The following is a 27,242-nucleotide window of genomic DNA, read 5'->3' on the forward strand; positions in this document are numbered from 1 at the left end:
TATGAAAAATGACGATTTTATTAAATTTTCGAATTGCTTATCGGATGTATACAACAATATACACAATACAAGACATACACAATAATAAAAAACTACACTCCACTTGGGGTTTTATGGTTCTCCACGGTTCCTGATCCTCCGAGAACGGAAGACCCTTTCCTACACAATATTATCATGCATGCAATTCAGACTCTCTCTGTTCATATATATCATTGTTTTTCAACCAAAAGGCATATCATTTCATCATTATAAAAATTTCAATAAAATCTATCACAATATGAGAATTTTTTCTTTATGTTAATTTTTCTTTTTTTGTAAGATTTTTAAAAATATTTTGTATGTGTAGCTTTTTTCTTTTCTTAAGATTAGATTATTAGAAAAATATATATATATTAATTACGTTGAAAATTGCATTTTACACGTTTTAAATTTAAAAATTGCCATTGTACATTGTATTTATGCAACTTCCTCATATTCAGCGGGACGGACAACAGCTTAAATGTAACATAAAAATATTAAAATGCCAAGCTCAAGCTTTTTTTTCCGTACGCAAAGCTTACACGTTTAGATTTAAGGCCTAAGGATTCGACACACGATTTTCTACTATTTCATAAGGCTTGATGTTTTTTTATGGGTTTTTGTATATAAATCTTATTCTTGTTTATTTCCGTATTGTGCGTTGTTGGGCTGCGGTGTCAGTTCATATCGAAACAGCCTCATAGAAGTTTTGTTCGTTCCTTAGTCTAGTTCGTACTATTAATTACATTCTAAATTCAATTCCTTATTGAGCTTACTATGTTAGATACAATTTTACGCTTTTGTTAGCTTGGGGCCTTTTAAGACCGTTCGCATTCTGTTAGTTCTCTCGGCCAAAAAACAAACTCGTGTGTAGAAAAAAGTAGTCATTCAGTCTAACAAAATACTTGTTCAATTATTCGATTGAATTTCGAGAGCTGTTCGGATTCGGGTTCGATAACTCGGTGTGTATGATATGTGATATGTGTAAATTTGTACAGCTCTAATATTTGCGCTTACTGAATACACATATATGTATATATATAAGGGGGAAGGGAGGCGACATATTCGATTCCAATTCGGAACGCGGAATGCTTAGATGCCCGCGCACTGTGTTGTCAATAAATTTAACTAAATTTAAACGAAACTTATACAAATTTTACATCAAACTAAAATTACAATACAAGCTAACGTAAAAAAAAGGTGCAACAGGCGATCTTCTCCTCCTCAGCTGCGTTTCAAACGCATCTGCAACACACTGTTGTCTACTTCATTCGCGGGATCGGGTGGGGGTGTTGTACTATAACTAACAGCAACATAAACAACGAAAATATGTTTTTAGAGTATATAGAAATTCGACTAATTTTGCAGGGTGTGGCGCTGCCCCTGCCCACTAGATGTACGTGCGCTTTACTTTCGTCAGCGTGGACGTCTTGCAGGGCAGCTCCTTTTCCAAATGTTCCGTTGAGTTCTTGCACTCGTGACTGCGATCCTTTTCCAGATCCAGATTGGGTGTTTTCTGTGTTGTGGTGTAGGGATTGGACCCCATCAGCAGATTGATATCCTTGCCAGTGTTCTGGTGCTTAAATTGTCTGTGGAGGAAATCATTTAATTAGCGAATTCTTGCAGGTGGGTCCGACTTGAGGGTTAACTCACATTGGCTTGCCAAAATGATTGCGATGACTTTCGTCCATTTGAGCCTCCATTAGACAGTTCCTGGCCTTGACACACATTACGCCCACAGTGCCGCCCACCAGGAAGGTAAAGAAAACGATGACTGTGAGGACCATGAAGCTGAGACTGGAAGCTTGTCGGATTTCATCCACACTGGCTGTTGATTTCTGGGGATCTAATAGAGAATATAGAAAGGGATTTTAGAGAGGGATAAGGTGATATATTGATACTGTATTTAGGAACACTAATATAACCGACTACTAACCATTTAGATTGGGCATAATGTCATCGGGATCCATGGACGTAAGCGTGATCTTGTTAAGGCCAAAGTCATCGCCCCCCGTTGGCTGCTGCTCCAAGCTGGGCTGGCTGCCTGACGACGAAGCTCCCACGTTGGAGTACAAGAGCTTCTGCTCCTCAGTCGGCGTTGGGGCCATGGTAACAAAGCTCACGGTTTCGCCGCCTCCCTGTCCGTCGCGCGGAATATGTGGGCACAGCGATGCCGCAGCCTTCTTTGTGGTGTTCAGGCTCTGCAGGTAGGTCTTGGTTCCGAACTTGTGCTGACTGGTGGCCAGATTTTTGCACTCGTGCGTCTGCAAATCCCAGGCGCAGATCGGATCCTGCAGGCTTAGACATCCCAGGCAGTCCACAATCAGGGTACAGTGGTGAAGGGGCACACTGACAAGGCTGCCATCACTGACCACCACCAGGGTATTCTTCTTGGAGGAGATCACCAATTCCCTGACCGGTGTTCCCAGCGGCAGCACTTGCATTTCCGAGATAACCACTGTCTTCAGGCGATCCACCGTCGAGTTCTGGTGCGTGGTCACAATGTTTATAAACTTGGTCACCTTGCCGTCGTCGGTACCACTGTAAATCACATCGTAGTGGGTGCCGCTCAGCGACTTGATCTGCGGGTCCACTGCAATAGCGGTGAGCCGATGATGCAGATTGACCTTGGTCATCAGCGGACGTCCGTGGGCTGCGGCCACAGAGTCCTCCATCAGCGGATGGGTCTTGATAAAGTTCACCGCGATGCTGCTCTGGGTGCGGGAGTCCTCTACACATTGTCCAGGTCGAGGCTTGGGTACCTGCTCTCGCTCCACCGGCAGCCAATGGGATTGTGAATCCTTTTGGGACTTGAAGTCACCATCGAAGGCGGCCAGGATGTCATCTAGGTTGAACGCGCAGACGGCCGAGCCGGGAATGGCATTCACCGAGGTGGTAAAGACGGCATAGACCAGCGACTTGCTTCCACTCTCAACCACCGGACTAATGGCCTCTACAAAAGTGAAAGAATGTGGATTAATCTTGGTCTTTTTCTTCTCTTCTTTGTAAGTAAAACTTACGGATTTCGTCAAAGTAGAAAGGGAACTCCCCGGGCACTGAGCAGTTGAGGCGTGCCTTTAGGAAGGAAGTCCAGCTCTTGCCGTGGTTGTAGGGTCCGCCTCGATCGTTTTTGCAGACTCTGGCCACCCGGGAGTAGACGGCCTTGCCAAAGTTCATAAACTCCATTGACAGCTCGCGGAAGAAGAACAGAACGTAGCCGTTCTTCTCGATGGCACCGACAAAGTCCGGCTGGTTGAGCTGCTTGAGATCATATTGTTCGGTGCGCAGGCTCTCCCTGTAGATGAGGGGATCGCCGCCAGAGAAGTCCGCCACGGTGGCACTGTACAACTGACCATCGGCAAAGGCGTAGGTGCTATTGTGGGCGGGACTGTAGGGGCACAGGCCCTGGGCCTCCACATCGCGGCTAACTTCGTAGCGCATGGCGTGGGCTTGGGCGTGTCCGCCATCCTCGGCTGACGCTTCCATCGGCGTGTAATGACGACAGCGGGGCTTGTACGAATTGGTGCCACAGATGAGCACCTCGCCATTGGCCCTACGTGCAAACACGCGCAGGTAGTTGTGGCAATCCCGATCCTTCTTCCCCTTCAGCGTGCACAGCTGCTGGTCAGCGTCCGAGCTGCTCCACTCCAAGCGCCCAATCTCCCGCAGGCCGTGCAGGCTCACATTGTAGATGACGTCCCTGCAAAAACAAGATATGGAGAACAATTGAATTAGCACAAGTCGGGAATTAATTCGCTGATGGCGTGTGCCTGCCCAGAATGCCAAAATGGAAGCCCGCCAAGTGCGGCTGACCAGAAATAAAGCCAAAACGACCAAAAAGCATTTTGTATGATGAGGGGGAGAGAGCTGCTTCGTGCCAGGAACACAGAAAATTATAAGCAGTGGCGGTCATAGCAATAGTAACATTATTATAACTCTCCCTTGAATTTACAATTTTATGATATAGGATCTTGTTAGTGATAGTCAACTCCTATATAAATCCTTCACCTACCTGCACTTGATATAATATATAATTATAAAAAAAAAATAAAACTATAAAACCCTTGAAAATTTATTTTCCCTTTTACTATCAGCAATAATCTCCACTGACTCATTTAACAAATTATTTAAAAAAGAGGTGAGGTCTTCAAAAACGGCTAAAAAAAGTAAACATAACGCTTAATAAACATGTTTTACGATTTTTAAACACAACATGTTTTCCATTGGCGCATTCCAAGCCTTGGCTTTTATTTTTATTATTTCTTTATTTGCCATCAGCGGCGTTGTTTCAGCGCTTTTCAAGAGCAGCGCACAAGGTGTGCTATTATTTTGGCCGCAGCTGTCCATACACAATCATACATCTCAAGGTTGCTTTTTGTGCAAATAATTAGAACTTGTATACAATTGTATAATTCTGTGTTTAAAGTGGCTAATTACTGGGGCTGCTAATTTGTTGCACATGTGTGTTTGAATGTTGTTTATGGCACCACCAAGTCTGGTGGCTGGGAAAATATGATAGATCGAAAGCTGGTTCGAATTAGTCGGTCCATTTCAGATCTGCGATAACTGGGCATTAGTCAAAAGGGGCGTTTGCACTCAGCGAGAGTGTATGAATAATTTTCGCAGTGAAATGTTTATTCATGAGCTCTTATCGACACACAATGATGCATTCAAAAAGGCTCATTGCAAATCTATATTATTCTGTGACCATAAATATCCGCCAGACTGTGGGGCAGCGTGATAAAATGCTGAATTAAAGATGGAAAATAATATTATATACATATAGGAACACATCTAGGGAAAAGTTAAATATCTCCGGGGTCTGGTCAATGCCAAATCACGGCAGCTTCCAGGAAAGCGGATGAGAAATGCTGGATTGGCACTTGCCTCTAGCAACAACGTAACGTAATGCCAATGGCGCGTTAATTATTCCGCGAATCGAACATGTTTTTATAAATATTTAAGCGGGATCGTGCCAAGTTTATTTGTGCTGGCAGAGCACAGGTAGCAGCAAACAAACTTTTGTTTTATTGGCCTGGGAGGAATCGTAAAAGGTAACAATGAAATACACTCACTTGGCACCAACTAGCACACTTTCATCGTTGTGGTCCAAAATCTTAAAATAGTCCGTTGTGTTGCCAGTAAAATGGGCCAAAACTTTGTCGGGTTCTGCAAGAGAATTAACAAGAAAACAAAGTGAGAGGTTGAAATGTTAGTTATACAATCTCCGGCTCCCGGGATTCCTCATAATTCAGTATAGTCTTAAGTTCTGTTTAACTCGCTCCAGAGAGGAAACGCCAATTTGCTGCTGGCTTGGCGAAAATTCCGCACGATAAGCAGAGCTTGGAAAAGCAGAGCTTGCCATTGATAAACCAGCAACAAAAAGAGCACAGAAAACGAGTGACACAAATAAATAAATAATTGTTAGATGGAGAAGACTTGGGCCTGGGCCTGGTCTCTTGGTACGTACTTGTTTGCAAATCAGGTCGCACATCGGGCATCCAAGCGTTCGCGATGAGTGGCAGCAAGGTGCAGATCATCATGATATTCAGCAGCAGCAGCAGGTTTATAGGTAAAATCAATCCGATCTGCCTGCGGCTTATTGGGCTCCCCGTTGAGCTCATTTTGTCTGTCGTTTTTTTGCAGATGGAAAACAATTACTCCTCCAAGTTCTGATGATTCAGCAGCTCTCTGGGTTTGCTGCTGGTTTGCTATTGCTATTGGTGGTGCCACTGCGGCTGGGCTGCTGGCTGACTGCTGGCACGGCACTCCAAACTGGCCTGGCTGCTTGGCTGCTTGGCTGCTGGCCTCTCTCCGACTGGTTTTAATCACTGACGCCTTGCATTGCCATGTCTGATGTCTGCCATTGTCGCCACCGATAGTTGTGCTGATTACTGGTGTTATTGCCGCTGCTGCTGTTGCTGTTGCTGCTGCTGTTTCTGCTTCAGCATCTGAGTGTCAGCGACAACGACACAATAATAATTTACAGCCACTACAAGAAACTTGTTGGTTTTATTTTAATGCAATTAGCTGGCGCGGCGGCACTGGCGAAAAGGAAAACGCAAAACCTGCAATCGAAGACGGGTTGTGGAAAGGTGTGTTAGAAATTATATCAATTCTCAAGTGAACCAGTACGGTTCTTGGCTCATAAGTTTATAGTCTATAGTGTATAGCAATCGAACTCGACAAAATGTAAGTTTAGCAAAAGGCATTTATCACACGTAGCACCCGGCAATCAGGTATTTTTTTGACACTTAATAAAGCTAGACCCTGAATATGTATTAATTTGAGGCCATCATTTGCGCACAGCAATCATGTTTTATTTTATTATTATTATTATAATTCGCAGCATCATAAATTTGTTTGCTTTATTTGCGGGTTTCCCCTGCCTTTATTACCGAATCAGATAATTAATTTCCACTTATATAACCGAGTTCGTGGCGGCTACTTGTGAATTCTGCACACTTTCTTCCCTCTTTCCGGCTTAGCCGTGTTTATGTTTTGTATTTCTTGTTGAATTTGGCCAGCGGACCGCGAACCGAACGTGGGCTAGACTCGATGAGCACTAAACACTAAACCATACACAACCGAAATGAGCTCGAAATGCGAATAGCAAACAGCGCAGAGCACCCGCCCACGATTTGATAGCAACTGCTCGACAAACCCTCGCCGACCGACGCCGAGGGAACAATAGCTCTGGCCATTATCCCTAGTTCCGAGCTCTCTCTTCTCTCCTCTCTCTCCCTCTAGCTGCTCTTACAGGAAAACCTCCCTAGGTGGGAACACACATGCAAGAACAGGGAGCACTCAAATTGAGGGGAAAACTCGGTCTTTATCATCGAATCTTCACGCACACTTAACTGCCACAAGAGGTCGAACTTTGAACTTTTAAAGCCGTCGAATTTTGGGGTTCTAAGGTTTTTAGAGAGTCGAAAATGTATATTATAGTGTCTAAAAACAAGTCATAAAACACAAAAAAAAAACAGATACAGAAACGTAAAGTGTAAATTAACAATTTTATTTGCCAAAAACATTCATTCTTTGTGTTCCTACAGATCAAACAGAACCTTGACGTATTGCTTTTAAGCTATTTTTTGCATTTAATGGTTTTTTTTCGTAAGATAAACAAGTATTTTTTCGGGAAAATAAATGGTAGATTCGATATAGACTGTTAAACCTATAAAATTTAACCTTAGAAAACTTGATTCTAAAATTGTAAAGATACAATTCAGTAACTAAACTGTATAGAAAATTAAGAAAGATACTGAAGATAAAACCCATTGTCTGACATGCTAAACTATCTTTACGACGACACCTTTTTTTTATTTTACTTTCACAAAGAGGTGATAATGATAAGGATTGCTAGAAAGGGCCATAAAAGATACACCTTAAGAGTTGTCTTTCAGCGTGCATCTCAAGACTTCCAGATGTTGGTTTTACTGATAGATAGGAACCCGAAACGAAGCCTGACTGTATCCAATCCTCCTTCACGTCCTAACTCTAGGCTCTAACATGTCGTGTTGTTTCGGCCATGACTCATGGGCACGGCCAGCTAGCCTGGTTTTCCTGCCTTTGTTGGGAATCACGTGCGGTATTTTCCGCCAATTTCCCAATGAAATCATTTACCTTTCCGCTACTCCGATTTTCAGGACGTGCCGCGTCCGTCTCCCTCTGACTTTTTATTTCCCCCGCGGCGGCAAACACCGGACATAGGAGCATATACATGCATACATACACACATAGGTGTGTGTTTTCCTCATTCACATACACACGTAATTTCCATGCGGGTTTTCAGGTTTCTGTATTTTTCTCAAGACTTTGTAGAGTTTCTCACGCACCCAAAAAAGTCGGTGGGTTACACATGGACAACTTTTACCTAGTGATCGGATGGGATCTCCGATAAATTGCTTTATTGGCCAATTGAAGGTCGGTGGCAACGGCAACGGCAACGCAACTACTTGTTGTTTCGCTCAATGAAGTCGGCCAGGTCGGTGATTCGTGGTGGTGGGTATGGTATCGTCTTACTCGAACTCGTACGTTTTCCTAAGCGAAGGTTTTTTCACGGCTCAGCCGCCGTCACTGCCGTCACCGCCAGAGTCTCGAGTCACAGGTCAAGTGACCTGCGGCCCATCTCTTGGCTGGTCGCATTAATGCCCTCAAATTATAGGGGTTGGATGGATGGATGGCTAGCCTCAAGAACACGTATGAGAAATGCCATAAAAGTGCATTAATAAATAATATAAATTACATTTGAATACCCTCTTGGAGCGGCACAATTTATCATTCGTTTTTTCGCGGCTTACTAAAGCGGAGAAATCGGCGAATGGTACTGCCCGCCAAGTTGGGTACAAGAGTAGCTGCTTTTAAGGTGTTAAAAGACCAGAAAACCCTCACCAAAAATAGTCAGTCATTCAAAAAATATGGGAAAAACGTAATTAACACCTATTTTCCTGTGTGTGTGTGTGTGTGTGTTTTTAGGCGCCCTAGTTCTATGACCGAATTGGCTTAGTTTGAAAGTAATTAAAGGTGAAGTGCTGGGTAAGATAGGTTCAAAGTCAGATTACTTTACAAATACTCTGTTGAGAAACTAATTGTTTTAGGCTAGAAACAAATCTGACAACCTTAAAATACTAATAGAATATTTCAAACTAAAGCTGTCAACTTGTGTAATATTATATCTCAACCCTGTTGCAATGTCTGGAAATTCAAACAAGGGCATTCGCATTTCGTGGTGGCGAAAATAAAGGCGGCTTTTTCGTAAGTTTTCATTTTTTAGTTGTTGTGTGGTGGTTGTGTGGTGTTCTCATGTTTCACAAGCCACACACACTCTCGGGTTCAATGCCAGGAAGTCCGTTCCGCTTCTGGCAGTCCCATAAAAATACAGATACAATTATTACTACTGGCCGTCTGGCGTCGTTGCGTTAATGAGCTCAAATTTGAGATCAAGTTACCGAATGTGTGTGCCACTATTTTTTGGGAGTCTCTAACGGCTATAGGTTACACCACCCATCCGTTCGCCCGCCCGTCTACCTCTTCTAACGATAACTGATAAGCGGGACAGTCTGGAGAGCCTAGCGATAACAGCCTCACATCGCGATAAGGGTGAAAAGTATGTCACGTTTGACACTTCTACTCAATCTTTTGTGTGTTTTTGGCCTGCGTGTGGGAAGCCCACAAAGAACGTGTTAAATCGAGATACCTTTTCTTTTCGGTTAGGTGAAAGAGAAGAGAGTGAAAAAAACTGGTAGTTTGTCTTACAGCATACGTGATCAAACCGAAATGGATTTAAGCGTGTAGTTATTAGATATACACCGCTTGCAATCATACGCCCACAGCAGGACGCCCTACTGAGTACAGTGGTAACTTAGTTAGTGCTACTACTAAGTATCGAATGCAACTGGTTACTTCTTAAGGTCCTAAATAATCTCTGGTCTTGTTACGAACTCGTGCATATTTCCCATTTACTTTACGAGTCTGAGAGCAAAAGCCCACGTTTATTATTTTAATGAAGTCTCATATTCTGTAAAGCTTTCATTATTGCAGCTCTTTTACTTGCTTGTGAAGAAAATTAGCGAAATTTTCCCAGACAGGCAGACAGGTAGCATGTGAAATTACAACTTTAAACTTGTTTTCAGCGAAATTGCGTGCTCTAAAGGGGAGAAACAATGAACTTTACAATGTTTTTATGACTCTTAAATGGCATGAAATGTCATAAAGAAATAAAGAAATTATATATTGACATTAATTATTGAACTTTTACAGCATTAAAATCGTCTTTAGGGAAATACGCTGTTTTTTAGAGAGTTTAAGATGGGGAAAAATTAAATTAAAACTTCAAACTTGTTTATAATATAGAATTCAAACGAATTAAATGATGTTTATAGTTCTTATTAAATAAATACTATATATTTAACTGTCAAAGTACTTCTAACAACGGTCACTTCAAGCCAAGTGCCACTGTATAACCCGTTTCGGGGTCCGTGGGCGTTTTCATTAAGTCGAAACGAGTGGCAACAGGTGGATTCGAGTGGCGTGGAGTGGATACGCCAATGCTCAAGCCGATGTTGCCTTTTGGAGCCCCACTGGCTGCCACTGATTGAATGGCGACGAAGCTTGGACTCGGACTCCGAACTGATGTAATGGCAATATGCATATTTTTTTGTTTATGAATTTATAATCAATTCTGAATGGGTTCTGCCTTTGTTTTCCTTTCGCTTATCCCCAACGGCGACAACTGAAGCAGAAGCGGTTCATTGCACTGTTCTTATTATTTTCCATACTTATCGAAAAAAAAAAAAAACAATACGAGTTGTGGGCACAAAATAATCACCGGACTTCCGATGTCTTTGGTGATTCATTTGGAGCAACCAGTTCGCTATAGTTTTTGACTGGAAGCGTAGCAAATAGATGATTCAACTGTTTGGTGTTGTGTCTTCTGAACTGTGAAAACTGTAGGTGTTAATATGGCGCGACAAGTTTTTTGGGTTTTCATTCACAAAACACAATGCACAACAAGGCACAAAAATGTGGGAGTAACTCCATTTCGGTGGCTCCACACACTACTCTGTGTTAATCGATGCACAGACACAAATTTCGGACAGGCGGCACTGCAGCGGTGGGGTTTAGTGGGACGCGTTCCACTTTTTCCACACTTGAGCTGGGGGAAAACGCACTTGGAAGCTGCCTGCTTAGGGGAAGACTGGAAAATCGGGAACGCGCGCCGAGTGCTAGCTGGAATATTTAAATGCAACTCCATTTTGGCTTTACCGTTACAGCTCGGTGGTAAATTGATTAGGCTGCTAATTTATTGGATTCTGTTTTCTTTTGGGCATCGAACCCGTTTTTTACTGTTGCTCCAAAGTCTAAACCAACCACCGCCTCGGCTCGCTCGAAAAACAAGTCCGATATTCACCTGTAGCTAGCTACGCGTCACTTCTAAGCTGGCCAACAGCACTCTTTGCCTTATGCTTCTTATTATCCGTCGTCTCTTTCGACTTGCTTGCTTGGCCACCGCCGAGTTGGCTTTACCACTTTACCACTTTGGCTGCTGTTTACAGCATTCACACACACACACACACACTCACTCACGTCGACGATTTATTTTCTTGTATTACTTGTTTCTTATGTTGGCTTGGTTTGTTTATATAGATATGTACGCCACAGTTGTTGTTGTTGTCGCTGCATGAGCATAAATTAAGGAGCGAGCGAGATGGGACTAACACACGTCTGTACACAATGAAAACCTGTTTGTTGCTTTTATATATTCCCTGTGCGTCGCTCTTTGGGTGTGTGTTGTTGTTGCCTGGACGCGAGAGACGCTGTGCGGGGGATCACTTTTAAATCACAGTTTTACTAACTTTTCCACTCGATAATCACAGTTCCTCAACGTTGCACTCTATCAGCTGGCCTTTGACCAACTCCTTGACTCACCAAAACTCATTAAAACATTTAAATAAACGATTAAACTAAGAGCGAAAACACGGAAAAAACACGAAAATGGCCGTCGATGTGTATAGCTGCAAAAACAATGTTGCCGTGGCACACATAAATACCATAAGCCAGAGAAAAACGAGATTTTTCGTCTTTGCGGAAGCTGGTCACACTACCTACTGGTTGATGTATCGATGAAAACATCGATTGCAAAATAAATAAATACTAAACACAAAAGTTGCTCAGACGTGGGTTTTGGTATTTTTAAAAACAGTATTATTGGCGCAAATCTGTTAATGCATTTTACTTTCTACATGAGGATTCGACACCGAGGGCGAGAATTTTACCTCATGTATCTGTAAGCGTGTATAATTGCTATCTAGACGTGTAAGGTGTAAAATTTTAAATATCGTATCGTAGTATCGAAGTATCGATTAATCGATGTTTGCACGAACAGAATATCACGATATAGACTATCGATTTATTGATAGTTTGATATACAACAGCCCTACGCGAAACACGCAAATCACCAAAATGAAAATGAAAATAAATGAAGTGCAGTGAAAATTAAGTGCAATAATTTCCCGACTAGGCCAACGAGCTGACAGTGCAATACACCATGGCTACCAAGTAAGTGCAGCAGTGATAACGCTAGATAGCAATGGAAAAACTTCTTCTTGGGTCATCTGCAAGTGTGTGTGTTTGTGTGGGCGGCGCGTTGTGTATGTGAGGGTATTTTTGTGTTTGTTTTGAGCTGCAGCCTCCGGCCCCTCCTCCCCCTTCGCCCACCAGCTAATTCGCATTCACATACACAATCAGCGTAGGAAGCAGAGCCAGGCGAGGAAAGTATTGATTCCCCGATAAGAGCGGTGAAATTTATCAAATGGCAAGAGTTCAAACGGTAGATGTAACCGGTTAATGGAGAAACTTTAGGCTGTGATTAAGGTTTACCTGGAGATTATAATAGATATAGAAAGACCATTCATAAATCAAAAGTTTTGCTATCAAGACATTACTTTATAACAAATAGTCAATTAATTACAATTTATTAAAGTCAGTTTACCCTGGCTGGGTATTATAGTTTCAGACAGAAGTTTGCAAGACAATGAAGGATTGGTATTTGTGGTATTCATTAGCGGCAATGTATATGTTTTGTTTACTCCTCTTCTATGACCTATAATTAATTCCTGGTTCTAAGGTCAAAAACCTTTGAGTTGTATTCTTTTGAAAGATTCCCCGCATAAAGCTATCTCACGTAGCAACTGTTAAATAATAACTTGGGAACTCCCCGCAGGTGTTTCATTTAATAGCAATCATGACAAGCTTATTTTATAGCATGAATGCATTGAATAGTGAGCATCATGATGTAAATTAATTTGAACCAAGTAAATTGTCAGCTCGAAGGCTGGCAACTGGTTTTCGCTGGGTCTGTCAATTTAATTGTCTTCCCTAACTCAATCCCTGCTTGGGAATTTTTGCACTCATATGTAAAAAGCTCGCCGATTTAGTAGGTGGACTGAAGTGCCATTTTTTTGTACTTTGGTATCTCAACATCGCTTGAGTCAAAACTTGTTTGCTTCTTAATTAAGCCAGCCTTTGTTTTGGGCTCGATGATGAGGCATCGGTCGCGGGCTTAGATAGTTTTCGTTCAACCATAGACAGGTCATCATGTCTCGTTCTCCTCCTGGTTCGCTTGTTTCCGCGGTGAGTGATAGAAATTCGCAAAGAAAGTGCATAAATTATGACCAATTATATACTATGCTCTTAGCTGTTCGCTATTCTCCTTGTTAACTTGGCCTCCGCGGCGCCACAGAACTCGCCCACTTTGGTGCCACACATCCGTACCAATGGCTTCCAGCTGGAGCCCCTCAACCAGGAGTACTTTCTCAGGTAGTTTGAGTCAATCTTCGGTCTGTTTAGATTTCACCTTGAGGAATTATATTTCCGTCGCAGAATCGAGCAGCCGGGTGGAAGCATTCGCCAGGAGACGGTGAAACAGAACGAAGCCGGTCACTTGCAGGTTACTGGAGTGATCAATCAGCCCTACGAGGATCATGGTGCCCATCTTGTGGTCACCTATGAGGCAGGTCCCAATGGTTACGTGGCAAAGTATAGCTATGGCAAGGGACCGCCGACTCCGCCGCCCCAATTTCCTCTGTTTCTTAGTGCAAATGCCCTAAAAACGGCCACTGGATGAGCTTTAGTAGTTTTTATAAAATAAAATAAAATAAAATTTTGAAAAATTTATTATACTTTCTATATGCCTAAAAAGATTTGCCCGTTAATGCTGATCTAGAATATATATATGATTTATAGGGTCGGAAATGACTCCTTTACAGCGTTACAACTGAAATTATTATTCCATTTTTTGAGTCGATATTATTAATATTTGTATATAGCAATTTGGTCAATTAATGAAAGTTTAAAAATTTCATAACTTGGTCAAAAAAGCATTAATTTTAATTCGGAAAGCGTTCCCATATTAGTTTTTATTAGGCTAATAAATCTGCTTACTCAATCAAAAAATTTTAAAATTTAAAATTTTTTGTGAAATTTTTGCCAATTTTAAACCCTTAAAAATTTTTGAAAAAATTGAAAAAAAAAAATAAAAAATATTTTCTTCCAAACACGCCTAGATCGACTCGGATTTTGATTCTGATCAAGAATATATATGATTTATAGGGTCGGAAATGGCTCCTTCATCAAGGATACCCAAAACATGTCCATTATAAGGACTTTAGATCAACATTTTAATATGATAATTTTTTTTGGCAAAATTGTAGTTTTCCAAATCTCATAACTAAGCCAAAAATGCATTGATTTCAATTCGGAAAGCTGTTCTATGCTAGTTTTTATTAGGCTAATAAATCTGCATACTTCATTTAAAATGTAAAAAAATTAACATTTTTGTCAAATTTTTGGCCATTTCAACCCCTTATAAAATTTGGAAAAAATTGGAAAAAATGTATAATCTTTCCTACATGCCTAGAAAGATTCGCCTGTTAATGCCGATAAAGAATATATATGATTTATGGGATTATTAATGACTCCTTCACTACATTTCAAGCTTCTGACTGAAATTATAATACCCTGAAGGGATAATTCATAAACTTGGAAATATGAATTTAAACAATAAGGATATGGTACGAGTAAGCCTTTCCCTAACTTAAGTTTTTATTAAAATTAAACAAAGTAAAGCTACTAGCACTACAGTGTTATAGCTTAATAGATAACAAGGGACTTCTTCCCAATATTCGATAATATTGAATTAATTTACCAATAAGAAATATTCTTCAGCATCGCCCAAATGTCTAGTCAAGGTAATAATCTGGATTTTCTATAAAAGTTTGTTCAGTAAACCAGCAAAAGCTTGGTTGTTTCTTTTTTATGGTTTATTAACGCTTCCAGTTTAAAACTTGTATCGATTAGTGTTTAGCCTTAGCTTCGACTTGAATAGTCTTCTAAAATTTTCAGTCGCCGAGCAGCCTTCGTAAGATCATCATCACAATGTCTGTGAAAATATTTAGCACTGTGAGTTGGCCAGCGTCTCTTTGATGTATTTAAAACAATACCAGCTTTAGGTGCTTTTGATTCTGCTTCTAAATCGGGCAATTTCGGCAGCCACATCTGGTCTCCATGTGCCAAACATTAATGATAATGGTGTTATCTTAGTGCCTTCCGATAATAAATATTACCTCAGGTAAATAAATGTAATAAATAGTGAACAAAAACAGAGAGCAACTCCATATCTTCTAGGATCGATGTAGATGGAACGGGACGTGAGGAGACCGTTGAAGAGATTGCTCCTGGCCAGCTTCTGGTCAGAGGTAGCTTCGGACAACCCTTTCCGGGCTCCAAATACCTGCTGGTCACCTATGAAGCCGGACCCAATGGCTATGTGGCCAAGTATAGCTACTCCGAACAAATTAATCAGGTTCAACATCTACCACCGGCCGTCTTGAAAACTATAGCTGGTTAAAAACTAAAGACCATCAGAAAATATTTCTAATTACGAGAAAAACGTGCTTTATTTTCAACTCAATTGTATGCAATGTTAAAAGTTTTCAATATCATTTCAGACCATAGTACTTCTTACTTATATGTATTTCTTCTGAATTTTAAAGTGTTGAGTTGGTGAAATAATTTGCAAAACAATAATAAACCCTGACTTTAAAAAATTTAAGAAACCAGAATGTTGGTTTATTTGTTTTTATAATAAGTTTTAGCCAGTTTTAGACTCGTTTTTGATTTTTTAGGCATGCGTATCTTGCCAAGATCTATTTCCAGTCTCAAGGCGAATGTCAGCAGATCAACATGTCTGCTCGTAAGTTATTTAGCATGGTATGTTTCATATATATCTATATTCTAAAGCTGTTTCTAACATTTCGGTTGTAGTTATTCCTGATAGTTTTTTTTATGTGAAAGTTGGGCAACCACTTCCGTGCCGGATTCGGTTTTATGGCTAGTGCCGCATCGTCAAACCAAGGGCGTCACTGTAGATTCCTGGTAAATTCATATACAAATTTGTCGAATATAGTGATGCCCTTCCATTACTTCTTAAAGAATAATACTGCCCAAGAAAACCTGTATTTAAAAACGCAATAAATGATAATAATAAAGAATAACTAAAAAACAAAGAAATTTGCCTTTAAACAGCTCTTAAAATGTATGTATAAAGGTCACTAAGCACAACCTTAACTTAACTCTCAAATTGTAATCAATACAATTGACATTGAGTGGCTCCCAGTTTCATGCTTATATTACGTATACGACTCGTAAGCCCGCTCAACCGCAGCGATGGAGAAAACCTCGACGCTTTCTAGCCTTTACTCACCTGCGCTCGTGCTCTCACCTTTGGCGTGAGCAGCATTCTAATCACGTCGCTCGGCACGCTCTCCCATATCACATATTTTAGGTACTACCTACTAAATATATACTTCAGTCAGGCAGCTGGGCCACATCAGACATCAGACAGTTGGCATTGTGTGGCGGTATTGGCTTGTTGACTTATCAGAATCAGCGTTCACTCGTCGGAATGTGATAAGCGGCCACCACGACGATGCACCTCTAAACTCGAAAGCTGTTGGATTTCGGAATCTCTTGTGGAACAATGTTTCGGGACTGGCGGAAGTCCAGACACAAGCGATGGCAGCAGCTGCAACAGAAGCAACAGCAGCCATTACTTCTCAGCGAAAGGTTGATACAGTGAAAATCAGAGGGGCAATTATAATAGATTTCTATGTGAAAGTTACTTGAATCTATCGATTTGTTCTCTCTTAATTTGTTTTCCCATTTTGCCTATTTACAGGGAGACTATGATCGTGTTCGTCTACGACACAGAGTGTCTGCAGGATGAAGCCGATGATCCCATAGCGGCTGTGCTATACTTCCATCCCAGTTGGGTTTCAGACACCCAAAAGGTGGCCTTGTGCGGGCAGCTGATGGGCACTTCGTACTTCCTCAAAGATTGCTTCTTCAAGCCGCGTATCCTGGCTCTGCAGAATGGAAAGTTTGTGCTAAAGGAGTTTGGACGTTTCACTTTGGTAATAACTTTTCTCTATTTATTATTTCAAACTCTATTTAATTTCAAATTTTATTCTTTAAGGCTGTTGGCACTGATCGGAATATAGGCGATGAACTCCTGGAACACCGCGCCGAGCTGCTTAGTTCCCTGCTCAAGTTTTTCCACCGTGATCTGCAAACTCTATACGATCAATATGCCCTGCCACCCGCATTGAATAGTCGGAATCTCAGCGAGAAACTCTACCACATCTTTGAGACATATTTGCCGATGCTGCAAAGGAATGGCAACACATTCCAAAATGTCCCCAGATTGCGCATGCCAAAGGTGAGTGAATCTTCTAGCCTGCTGACTCATAATTAATTAAGTTTCCTCTAACAGACCGCCAGTCACATCTTCTTGGAGGCCATACAGACGCTGCAGAGTTGTCAGCAGACTAAAGGGATACTAGGCGGAGCCATTCTCTATCACAATAAGTGAGTATTCAAATTCAAAAGCTTTAACTTAGTTATTTTTCCCTTTAAACTGCCTTTAGAGTGGTGGCCTCCCAGCTGAGCGACATGGTGACCAAGCAACTGGTCCTCACCGATCCCCGGCATATACGCACGGCCGCCGAGCAGGTGTCCATTCAGCAGCAGCAGCAGTTTCACATTCCCAACGGCGTCCAGATGCTGGTGGTGTACATGGAGCAAAAGCAGTACCGCGAGTTGGCCGGGGAGGCACAGCGCGCCCAAAACTTGCAGCTGATGGGCACGGCTCAGCTACCGCACAGCGGAATGCCTTTTCAGTACGCCAAGCGAAAGATTAAGCGGGATAAATCGCTAATCTTCACGCACATACCAGAGGAGGAGCATGCACCGGAGCACGAGCAGCAGCAACCGGCTACCGTGGAGATGCCCCCAGCTAGACCCAAAGCCATGCGACCCACACACCTTCCGCTGCGCCTGAAGAGCATGCACAGCAAGGACTTGCCCGAGTCCGGAATCGCATCCATCAACTTTGATGAGACAGACTCCTATCCGGAGTTCATTGGACGTACAAGCGTGTGCAACACGCCGATGACCGAGAACAAAGTTCTGCCCGTCGGCAGTGTGATGTCCATTTGCGCCAATCCCGATGATCCCGAGGGCAAGGCAGAGGATGTCCACAACTCCAATGGCAAGGCCCAGTCGCGGCGAAATTCGCTCAAGCTTGACGTGGAGAAGTTCTTCCAGAACTTCATCAGCAATCCCAGCAAGCAGATGACCCGCCGCAAGTCGTCCGCCGATCTACAGGATGCCCTGCGTGCCATTTCCAAGAAACTGAATCACATCACAGGATTTAAAACAGACGTGAATAGAAATGGAAGTGGTAACAGTGACGACTCCTCCTCGGGTTCGCCGGATTTCATAGAGAACGACGAGAAGATCACCTCGCGAACCATCAGCGATCCCACCTATCCGGTATTTAACACTAATGGCCAGCAGATCTCACGCAGCCTGTTCCAGCAATTCCTCGATCAGTACCGTCGGCTCTGGGGCGCAGCCAGCGAGCAAGCACATCAGGATGCGGAGTTAGCTGCCCTGGTAGCCGAGTTTAAAGAATTCAATGCTGAAATCCAAAAGCTGGACGAACACATGCGACAACAGGCCGCGGAGGCGGAGGCGGTATCGGCCGATAGGAATCTCAACAACTCTGCAACAGCAAAAACTCCCTTGGACAAGCGCTCCATGACGCTGCCGCTAAAGTCTGCGGGAGAAGCCACTTTTGGGGAGCGTGCCTCCAGTCGCAGTGTAGCAGGAGGTGTACCCTTGACTCCCCTAATGGCCAAGCTCTCGGTTCTGGCTCTCAGTGAAACCACACCGATTGAGATACAAACGCCGCTGACCAGCAGCAAGGTCTTTCCACGTCGCAGCTCCCTGAAGTGCGAAGATGCGGTGGATGCCTTAGCGGCTATGTCCACTGCTCCTGCTCTGCCGCCAGCTTCCGGTCAATCGGATGGCTTGCAGCGCACAGAACTCTACATTTGTGGTCAACAGAACATGACCCTGTTGCTGCTCATGGAGGAGGGCACCTGCCATCAGCAGAAGGTGGTCCAGAAGATGGTGAGTAGAAGATAGATCCTCATTTTCTGATAATAATATATATTATTCCCTTAATTTAGTTTGACATTTGCGTGGCCAAGTTTCCGCACATGGAATCTCAACTGAATCAGACTCTGAACGTGAATGTGGAGGGCGATAAGCGGGATGGCAGCAACTATAGCTTCATGTGCGTGGATGCCAAGTGGGATGTGCTGCAGCGGAATGGTCCCTGGAATCCCCTAGAGCTTAACATCCTGGAGAGCATGCACTCGATACATTCCAGTGGACACCATCATCTTACGGACTTGATTCTGAGGTGAGTGCTGAATACATCTCTGATATAAAACCAGCCAGTTAAAATGTTGAATGGTGTCCCTACCAGATCCCATGACTCGGTTTACTATGGCCACAAGAGCGGCCGGACCGAGTTCTTTTACAAGGAGCCCACCCATCAGATAAACGGCATACCGCCGCCCTCAGATCCCATTGGGAACATACAGATGCGCGCCAAGTCGCGGCTGGAACGCGATCATTCCTACATGCTGTTCTAGGACGTTGCCTAGATCATTGTCGTCGTATAATTATAAACATATTGAATACTCGCATGCTTAGCCAAAAAGAAAACAGAAAACCAAAAACGTTAACGTTAACGGGGCGTCTCTCCAAGTGCGTTTTGGGAGAGCCCGTAAAAAGCCAACTTAATGCCATCCGCTGCTGTTGTTTACTTTGCGATCTCCAGCTCCCACGCGAGTTGTGTGTGTGTGTTCGGAAAATTATTCCATATCATATACATATATACAAGGGAACTCTATTTTAAAAGATTTATACTCTTGCTTTGACGAATTTTATACGAAAATTTACAAAGAGAAACGCAGCAGTTGTTGAACTTTTCCGATCCCCCCTCGCGTGGGATTCCATTTTGCCTTGTTTTATCCTTTCACTTGATCGATGTAAAGTACAAAAGTGTTTTTATGCTTCGTTTACAATGTCCAGCACTGCACTGTTGTTGTTTAATTTATAAGCTTGTAATCTGTACACTTATTTTAGTTATTATCTTACACTTGCTTTGCTTTACCAAAGGAATTAAGTTGAGGTCGAGCTTTTAATTGTAAATACGATGCAGGAATTAGATTCGTTTAGGTGTAATAATTATTTGTAACTAACTTATAGACACATTCCGTTCTGTCCAAACCTACTCTTAGCCGATCTATTATCATTATCAATTATATTATTATGGTATTATTAAGCGCTTTGTGCCAATTTAAATGCAAAAGACCGTCGAATGCAAAGGAACTTGGGAGCAGGCATGATTTTAAAACTATGAAACCGTTTTAGCAGCACTGTAAATTCTGTGCAAAATGCTATATACATATACATAGAAGACAAACAACTATTTTGAGAGTTTTTGCGTTGACTTAGCTTAAATATACATATTACATAAATACCTATACGTATATATATACATAAATATTCATATATGATACAAAGATCGGTATTGTTTTGTAGATTTTCGAAAATAAACCGACAAAACCGTCGCGTTGTCGTCTGTGTTTGAGAAATACTTTTTTCCGAGCTTGACATTGGGGAAGGCAAAAATTAATAACAATAATATACATTCCGATTATTTCGATCATTTTAAAATGTGATACGAAGTGAAATAGAATATTTCTTATAACGATTTGAACCTTTTCTCCCGGTATCCATCCCAAGTTAAAACTCATTAAAGCTAAGGCATTTTCATCACGATCCAAGGAACTCGTCCGTAATACTTGTAATGATAGTAATCGAAGGCCAGCTTGCCCAGGATGAGAAGGATGAGGCTCGCCAGTACTGCGTTTAGCCAATCAATGGGATGAATCAGCGGTCCACTGTCCACGCTGACATTGCACATATCCTGGCGACTCAAGGTCAGCACCTTGGCCAGCCGCTGCTCATCCTCCTGCATGTAGGTGCAGGACACATTCCAGGCATCCCTCACAATGTCCTTGTACTTGGTGAGCAGCTCGCGCAATCTACTCCCAAACTTGCAGGTGCAATGCCAGGGATTCCGGCTGAGCAGCAAGAGATTGGCATTCTCGTTGTCATTCAGCGCATTGTCCAGGGCGTAGACGTGCAGCTTCCGGAGATTGTTGCCCCGCAAGTTGAGCAGCCGGAAGTTCTGCAGCCAGTAGGTGTCCTCAAGGTCGTCCACATTGGCCACACGATTGTTCTCCAGCTGGATATCCACCACGTGGCGGTAGTGGGGGTTGTCCCGTAGCGGATTAATGTCGCTGATCTGATGAAAACAAATGGAAGTTTTATCTTAAGTAAGATGGGGAAGAAGCTAGTAATCTTACCATATTATCGTTAATGGTCAACGTGGTTGTGTTCTCTGGCAAAAAGGCTGGCAATCGATGGAACTGCAGGTGGGAGCAGTTCACCGTGTATAAGGGAATGTGCGTCTTGGGCAAGATATGATGCATCAGGCAAGTGCAGTTCCTCAAATCCTCATGAGACTGGCATTGCGTTTTCAACTCCTAAAATGATATTTTATTAATAATTAAACCATTATTTATAGAACTGTAAACTCACCAATTTGTAGTGCATGACGAGCAGCATCTGGCGTTCCTTGTACTTGCGATCCGTGCAAATGAGCTCATCCCTGTCCACCACCAGTCTCCCCTTCTCCGGCTGCAGCAGCATCCACTTGAAGTTCCTTGTGCAGTTCCAGGGATTCCCCGCCAGATACAGCTGCTCGAAATTGCGGGGCAGCAACAGCGGTCCATCCAGTTGGATGAGCTGGTTCCAGCGCAGGTCCAGGACCTTGAGGAAATGCACTCGCTTGAAGGTACGTGAGGAAATGTACGAGAGATTCGTCCACGAAATGTTGATGGTCTGCAGGTCGTGCATTTCCGGAAAATCGAACTTGAACTCAGTGAAGCCACTGTACTCGATGGTGAGGGAGCGGAGACGGGGCAGCTTCTGGAGCTCCTTGAGGGGATTGAATCCATCGTGTGGCCAGCCGCAGAGGAGCATTTCCAGCGCTGGCTGATGGCGGCTGAGTTTTCTAAAGGAAAAATGTAAATATAATATATTTGTTCACATAAATTCAATATCTACAGTAAAAATAGAAGCACCATGGAAATATCTAGGGATAAGAATTCAAAAAGCGTAGAAATTCTAAAAAAAATGTAAGTGCCTACAAAAGAATATGCTAAAAATGTTACAGCATCTTTTATGCCCTTTTTAAATTGATTTTAAATTATTAATTCCTGAAGATGAATTTATAAGTTATATGTTTGCAAAATAGTAAAGAAGTCATTCCCGACCCTATAAATCATATATATTCTTGATCAGTATCGAAATCCGAGTCGATCTAGCCGTGTTTGGAAGAAAATAATTTTTTTAAATTTTTTCAATAATTTTTAATGGTTTAAAATTGGCAAAAATTTGACAAAAAAATCGAAATTTTTTAAATTTTTAATTGAGTATGCAGATTTATTAATTTTATAAAAACTAACATGGGAACGCTTTCCGAAGTGAAATCAATGCATTTTTGGCTTAGTTATGGTATTTGGAAAACTATAATTTATTAATTATCATATTAAAATATTGATATTAAGTCCTTATAATGGACATATTTTAGAAATCCTTGACGAAGAACCCATTTCCGACCCTATAAATTATATATATTCTTGATCAGCATAAAAAGACGACTTAATCTGGGCATGTTTAAAGGAATATATATATTTTTTTAATTTTTTCATCGTTAAAGTTGGCAAAAATTGTGAAAAATTTTAAAATTTTTAATATTTTAAATTAAGTGTGCAGATTTATTATTCTTATAAAAACTAATATAGGAAAGCTTTCCGAATTGAAATTAATGCATTTTTAGCTAAGTTGTGATCGATTTAGGAAATGGCTCCCTGCATGGATATACGAGCTTCGGTTACCCCGAAGTTAGCTTATTTTCTTTTTAAAGGAGTTTCAAAAATATGGTAGACTGATAATTAGATATTTACGCCTCTAAGAATATTATATCACCCGAAATACACTTAGTGTACAGACTCTTACGATTTATGGTTTAAATTCTTGTGTTTCCACAGACATCAGCCGGACAAAGAGCGTGTTAAGAGTACTCACGTCAAAGCAGCCAGGTTATTCATCCCGCCATAGCACTTCAGGGTTCCGTTCCGGGTCAATCTGGAACAGTTTCCTCCCGCTGCCTCCGGAGCAGATGTCCAATCATAGCAACCGCTGGTGAAGTCCGGCATCTTCGTGGTTGTGGTGGCCACCATTGTGGTGGTGGTGGTGGTTGCTTCATGGCCATCAGTCTTCTCGACGGCTTGGCTCAGTCTAGGTAGCAGATAATTGGTAAGTCAATAGACTAGACTAGACTAGACAAACTCATAATTCTCGGCTATTTTTGGATCCCAGAACAGCCCTCAAATTGCTGGTGATAATTCCGTCGCAGAGCAACGCTCGTTTAGGGCCAAAACTTGATAAGCAGACGCCAGGTAAGACCTTATTGCTTGGGAAAAACACAGATACGGACGGAATACTAAAAAAACAGATACTGACTATTTAATTAGCTGTGTCTTTCTGGTCCCCAAAATAAGATCCAGGAAACTTGCCACTTCCAGATAAGTCTTTAAAGAAATTCCTGAAAGCATGTTCTATTTTTCGCAACTCGCGTTTAAAAATAGCTGCTAGTCTTTGGTTCTTGGGTGGGTTTTAGGCACTGCAAACTGCTTCTAGCCGACTTGGGGTAAACATATATATACATACATATATAGAGTCACTAATCTGAACGGTAGCACAACTCCGAGCCGTGTGCCTGCGCAGTATGGAAATCTCTTGTTTACTCCGTCTATATGGCGGTTCTATTAGCGCACGGAGGAGAGTACATCACATCACATGATCACGATGCCCACTTAGCACATGTCGAGGTGCCAGATCGCAGGGTGACAGAGATTGTAGGTCCGAAAAGGCTCCCAGAATTTGTACTAAATTATATTACTTAATATACATATAAAGAGAGAGGTAGGTCAGCATCTTCTAGTTTGTTTTCAAACATAATTTTCAGATACACTCATTCCAAAAATAATCTTCGAAAATACATACATCATCTCTTAATATATCCCCGCGCGTTTTCCCAAAGGGTCTAAGTGGGTCTAACAGACAATTAACAAGTTTTCGTAGCATTTCGCTTACGTTCAAGGCGTTAAACTCAACAATACACAATACAAAGTGAAACATTACAATAACAGCGAAAATATTTACTTAATAAATACAGGCAACAAAATTTTTGGAATATGGTAGCAGCTTTGTTTGATTTCAAGTGGTAAAACGACAAATATTTAAATTCGTTTTGGTATTGAGGCCCATACTCTGTCGCATAAAGATCGAAAATCATAGCTGAGAGAATCGACACTCTTTCTGCGAGTGACTTGCTGGCAATTATCACTGATTAGCATGGGTAAAGTTTATTAAATAAACAAAATATACCAAATTTCAGACTTGTATTTTACTCGGAAGATGGAGTTTTACTTATATAAATCGATATATTAATGTTGCGATAATTATTCTGTTTAATTTAAATATAATTTTTTTGTTTTGTTTTAAAATGCAATCAATTTATATTTTTCAAATTATCAAACTACTGTATTTTCAATATATTATCATCCCTAGTTGCGTGTTTTTATTAAATTTTAATTGAAAAGTTTGCCTCAAAACATTTTTCAGTTGACTTTTGTGACCATCGGAGCAATTGGCTTGCTATTTTGATGAAAACAATAAAAACGCGTTGGGTAAGAAACGCTTGCGACATTCTGGGGAATAAACCCCTCTAAGTACTCTAGTTTCACTTGAATTTTTACACAACCAAAAAAAATGCCAGGGTATAATTAAATTTAAGCCAATTTGGGCTTATTGTTCAACCCGTTCTCACTCAAGCACTCAAAACCCGTTTATCAATTCCGCAATGGAAATAAATCTAAATAAATCTACTTATGAATCCCCACCATGACGGCGACTGTCGATTCTCATTGAGATTGCCGGATGATAACTACTGGCCAAGAGCCTAAATGAGATCTGGAGGAGAGATGACAAGAGGAAATATGGGGGAATATATATGGAGACAAGATCTAAGAGCGTTTCGTTTGTGTTATATATACGATTGATAAACAGAACCTTTTTATAGCCAGCCGCCTCCGTTGGTGTGATAAGAATTTTTAAATTGGGGGCCAAAAAACCTGCCCGGTTCCCTTCCTCGCTGCTTGGGGTTGAGCGACAAAGGTATCGTCGCCCTGTTTTGAATGTTGATAATGCTGAGGAAGTGTTTCTGCTACCTTGGCAGTTTACGGCCCCAAATAACCACATATTCTGCGTGTGATCCTCATCACAGTTAGGAATTAAGAGGGGTATATAGTTTACTAGGAGAACAACGGAAAGCCTGGTAAGCCAAGTGCCCATGCCTTGCACCCATTTAGACCATTTATAATAACCATAAAACCAATCAGTTCGGTTTGATTTTGCTGCGGCGATAAGTAACTTTGCGTTTCATATAAAAAGCTTACCACAGACTAACTATATGGCCCACATATGGCCTAACCCAGAATAGGATTTAGTATGTTTATTAATAAATCAACTAGACACAGTCTGTGAGCGTTGTAAAGCCGACTGATAAGAGCTTGTATTACACTATATTACACACACACTCCTCTAGTTATTTTTACCTTATTAAGATCGTGATAAATAGGGAAATATATTTCACAGCACTTCTACTCGCCATGGCGATGATTTTTTGTATATTTTAAATATTTATTTCCAAGACGAAAACTGTTTATCCGAGCGGAGCCGTTTTTCATTCAGAATATTCCATTGTCATCGTTCGCGCACAGGTAGGCTAAATATACGGATGGAATTGTTTTGGCTTTGCCATTTGCTCTCTATGCTAAATACATAATCAAAAAATAGAAGAATTTTGTTTTTGCGCGCCACGCCGCTTAATCGCTCCACGCATCCGCGTATCTATCCGCGCTGTGCTACTTTTCTCGCGTTTGAAGTTCAAATGCGGCGCGAAAGCGAACGCGAACGCGAATCGCTGGTGGCCGCCGCTGGCGCTTCTTCTTGGCATTATTTTTGTGAGATCTCCAGCGTGAAATCAGCTGGCGGCCCCCGCGAGAGGCTCTATGGGTTTATCAATAGCTCTCGCTCTCCGCCTGATTTTGGGGGCTCGTTCCGGCCGGAGCAGCTGTTGTTTTCGGTTTGAAGGGTGTAAGGCTAATGATTTACGATCAGTGTCAGGGTCGAGCCGCGTGGGAGGAACATCTGCTTACTACATACATATATCTTCACATATTCGAAATACTGCTAATGAATCACCCACTCACTACCTGGTTCATTGGCATACAAATTGCCTGTTAATAGTGGTCACACCATTCCGAGCCATCTAATGGCCCCGGTCAGGTGCGGAATCAAAGTAGTTAACATCAAATGCTTTTTAGGTACATCGCTACTATGTATTCTGTATTTTGTACACCGAATTTACATCAATAACTAAGGGATATAGTTAACACAAACCGTTCACTAGAGCGTGTGTATATATAGTATGTTTGACTAAAAATTGCGTGATCTCTATGTTTGATAACAATGAATATTTGGTGCTCTTGTGCCTCCTGAGCTCTGAGCTTCTTTGGACCGGTTGAAAATGCATCGACACTGATATAGATATATATATGTATATATATATGCTATGTTAGAATAAGATATTTCCTATGAAACTTTGTAAGCTTTCGCCGCGAGGCCTTGAAGGTACATTTTGCAGCCTGCATCCTGTTGCCTTAACTATTCTACGTCTTAGTCCACATCGCCAACGGAGGCATCACCCGCCGCCGCAGCCTCGTCGTTGGTTACTGCTCCACTGGTATTGTGGATTTTCTCATTGGTCTCGGCCTGCTTCTGGCGCTCGTAGTCGCGCACATCCTCCAGGGTCATGCCATGCCACTCATCCAACCAGGCAAAGGCCTGCCGGTGGCCCAACAGCAGGATTTCCCGAATGCCGCGCTGGATAAAGTCTTCTACCTTGGTCTGCAGGCCCCAGACCTCGAAGGTGGCATGGACCACTTTATAGGAGCACATAATGGGCTTGTCAGTATCCCGCCAGCCCTCAATAAGGGGGCCGCGATCTGTGCGATAGAAATCAAATTAATGTAGCTCCATATCTTCGA

The 27,242-nt window shown here is 41.9% G+C and overlaps 6 protein-coding genes across 13 annotated transcripts in view; 3 read left to right on the forward strand and 3 right to left on the reverse strand.

The window, feature by feature from the left end:
• Sema1b (Semaphorin 1b) lies at window positions 1–11,629 on the reverse strand. 4 transcript variants are annotated; one of them, XM_020961755.2, is made up of 7 exons: window positions 11,449–11,629; window positions 5,489–6,086; window positions 5,094–5,187; window positions 3,039–3,718; window positions 1,955–2,971; window positions 1,672–1,864; window positions 1–1,607 (listed from the first exon to the last, which is right to left on the reverse strand). In XM_020961755.2, the coding sequence occupies exons 2-7, from the start codon at window positions 5,640–5,642 to the stop codon at window positions 1,409–1,411; spliced, it is 2,337 nt and encodes a 778-aa protein (XP_020817414.2). In that variant the 5' UTR covers window positions 5,643–6,086; window positions 11,449–11,629; the 3' UTR covers window positions 1–1,408. The 4 variants fall into 4 exon arrangements, with proteins under 4 accessions (XP_020817414.2, XP_020817412.2, XP_086687971.1 ...); XM_020961753.2 differs by having other exon boundaries at window positions 11,376–11,550; XM_086831845.1 differs by having other exon boundaries at window positions 10,931–11,550.
• On the forward strand, window positions 8,663–13,691 carry LOC110190929 (uncharacterized). Of its 2 annotated transcripts, XM_086831863.1 has the most exons (4): window positions 8,663–8,775; window positions 13,038–13,152; window positions 13,217–13,338; window positions 13,402–13,691. In XM_086831863.1, exons 2-4 carry the CDS (start codon window positions 13,117–13,119, stop codon window positions 13,643–13,645), a joined length of 402 nt encoding a protein of 133 aa, XP_086687989.1. In that variant the 5' UTR covers window positions 8,663–8,775; window positions 13,038–13,116; the 3' UTR covers window positions 13,646–13,691. The 2 variants fall into 2 exon arrangements, with proteins under 2 accessions (XP_086687989.1, XP_086687983.1); XM_086831857.1 differs by lacking the exon at window positions 8,663–8,775 and having other exon boundaries at window positions 12,149–13,152.
• Window positions 11,917–20,593, forward strand: HPS4 (Hermansky-Pudlak syndrome 4 protein). Of its 2 annotated transcripts, none has more exons than XM_020961587.2 (7): window positions 11,917–12,078; window positions 16,757–16,991; window positions 17,054–17,296; window positions 17,351–17,445; window positions 17,505–19,053; window positions 19,113–19,348; window positions 19,415–20,593. In XM_020961587.2, exons 1-7 carry the CDS (start codon window positions 12,068–12,070, stop codon window positions 19,581–19,583), a joined length of 2,538 nt encoding a protein of 845 aa, XP_020817246.2. In that variant the 5' UTR covers window positions 11,917–12,067; the 3' UTR covers window positions 19,584–20,593. The 2 variants fall into 2 exon arrangements, with proteins under 2 accessions (XP_020817246.2, XP_020817245.2); XM_020961586.2 differs by lacking the exon at window positions 11,917–12,078 and adding an exon at window positions 16,364–16,644.
• LOC110190930 (uncharacterized) lies at window positions 14,603–15,635 on the forward strand. The gene is made up of 3 exons (XM_020961594.2): window positions 14,603–14,979; window positions 15,030–15,148; window positions 15,205–15,635. The coding sequence occupies exons 1-3, from the start codon at window positions 14,956–14,958 to the stop codon at window positions 15,425–15,427; spliced, it is 366 nt and encodes a 121-aa protein (XP_020817253.2). The 5' UTR covers window positions 14,603–14,955; the 3' UTR covers window positions 15,428–15,635.
• On the reverse strand, window positions 19,999–26,550 carry swi2 (Protein singed wings 2). 3 transcript variants are annotated; one of them, XM_020961590.2, is made up of 6 exons: window positions 26,409–26,550; window positions 25,749–26,343; window positions 23,155–23,367; window positions 21,604–22,078; window positions 21,369–21,548; window positions 19,999–21,307 (listed from the first exon to the last, which is right to left on the reverse strand). In XM_020961590.2, exons 2-6 carry the CDS (start codon window positions 25,802–25,804, stop codon window positions 20,759–20,761), a joined length of 1,473 nt encoding a protein of 490 aa, XP_020817249.2. In that variant the 5' UTR covers window positions 25,805–26,343; window positions 26,409–26,550; the 3' UTR covers window positions 19,999–20,758. The 3 variants fall into 3 exon arrangements, with proteins under 3 accessions (XP_020817249.2, XP_020817250.2, XP_086687978.1); XM_020961591.2 differs by lacking the exon at window positions 25,749–26,343 and having other exon boundaries at window positions 26,409–26,544; XM_086831852.1 differs by lacking the exons at window positions 25,749–26,343; window positions 26,409–26,550 and adding an exon at window positions 23,593–23,723.
• rdgBbeta (cytoplasmic phosphatidylinositol transfer protein 1) overlaps window positions 26,513–27,242 on the reverse strand; it is a 2,739-nt gene continuing 2,009 nt past the window's right edge. Inside the window, exon 7 of the mRNA XM_020961592.2 lies at window positions 26,513–27,200. Within this exon, the coding sequence (XP_020817251.1) occupies window positions 26,872–27,200 (329 nt within the window). The 3' untranslated portion in view covers window positions 26,513–26,871. The remainder of the gene's footprint in view (window positions 27,201–27,242) is intronic.

The sequence above is a fragment of the Drosophila serrata genome, unplaced genomic scaffold (assembly GCF_035046125.1).
Source record: "Drosophila serrata isolate PLE 108 unplaced genomic scaffold, ASM3504612v1 contig_26, whole genome shotgun sequence".
NCBI lineage: Eukaryota > Metazoa > Arthropoda > Insecta > Diptera > Drosophilidae > Drosophila > Drosophila serrata.

Excerpts from the sequence above, each read along its gene's own strand:
- Sema1b (XM_020961755.2), bottom strand. The coding sequence starts at position 5,642 with ATGAGCTCAACGGGGAGCCCAATAAGCCGCAGGCAGATCGGATTGATT. Across the intron at positions 5,188-5,488 it reads GCGACCTGATTTGCAAACAA|AACCCGACAAAGTTTTGGCC; the intron begins GTACGTACCAAG and ends ATTCTCTTGCAG. Across the intron at positions 1,865-1,954 it reads CATTATGCCCAATCTAAATG|ATCCCCAGAAATCAACAGCC; the intron begins GTTAGTAGTCGG and ends ATTCTCTATTAG.
- LOC110190929 (XM_086831863.1), top strand. The coding sequence starts at position 13,117 with ATGTCTCGTTCTCCTCCTGGTTCGCTTGTTTCCGCG. Across the intron at positions 13,153-13,216 it reads CTGGTTCGCTTGTTTCCGCG|CTGTTCGCTATTCTCCTTGT; the intron begins GTGAGTGATAGA and ends CTATGCTCTTAG. Across the intron at positions 13,339-13,401 it reads AACCAGGAGTACTTTCTCAG|AATCGAGCAGCCGGGTGGAA; the intron begins GTAGTTTGAGTC and ends TTTCCGTCGCAG.
- LOC110190930 (XM_020961594.2), top strand. The coding sequence starts at position 14,956 with ATGTCTGTGAAAATATTTAGCACT. Across the intron at positions 14,980-15,029 it reads CTGTGAAAATATTTAGCACT|GTGCTTTTGATTCTGCTTCT; the intron begins GTGAGTTGGCCA and ends TACCAGCTTTAG. Across the intron at positions 15,149-15,204 it reads GATAATAAATATTACCTCAG|GATCGATGTAGATGGAACGG; the intron begins GTAAATAAATGT and ends CATATCTTCTAG.
- HPS4 (XM_020961586.2), top strand. The coding sequence starts at position 16,559 with ATGTTTCGGGACTGGCGGAAGTCCAGACACAAGCGATGGCAGCAGCTG. Across the intron at positions 17,297-17,350 it reads CCAGATTGCGCATGCCAAAG|ACCGCCAGTCACATCTTCTT; the intron begins GTGAGTGAATCT and ends TTCCTCTAACAG. Across the intron at positions 19,349-19,414 it reads CTTACGGACTTGATTCTGAG|ATCCCATGACTCGGTTTACT; the intron begins GTGAGTGCTGAA and ends TGTCCCTACCAG.
- swi2 (XM_020961590.2), bottom strand. The coding sequence starts at position 25,804 with ATGGCGAGTAGAAGTGCTGTGAAATATATTTCCCTATTTATCACGATC. Across the intron at positions 23,368-25,748 it reads TTTATCACGATCTTAATAAG|ACTGAGCCAAGCCGTCGAGA; the intron begins GTAAAAATAACT and ends TCTGCTACCTAG. Across the intron at positions 21,308-21,368 it reads TGACCATTAACGATAATATG|ATCAGCGACATTAATCCGCT; the intron begins GTAAGATTACTA and ends TGTTTTCATCAG.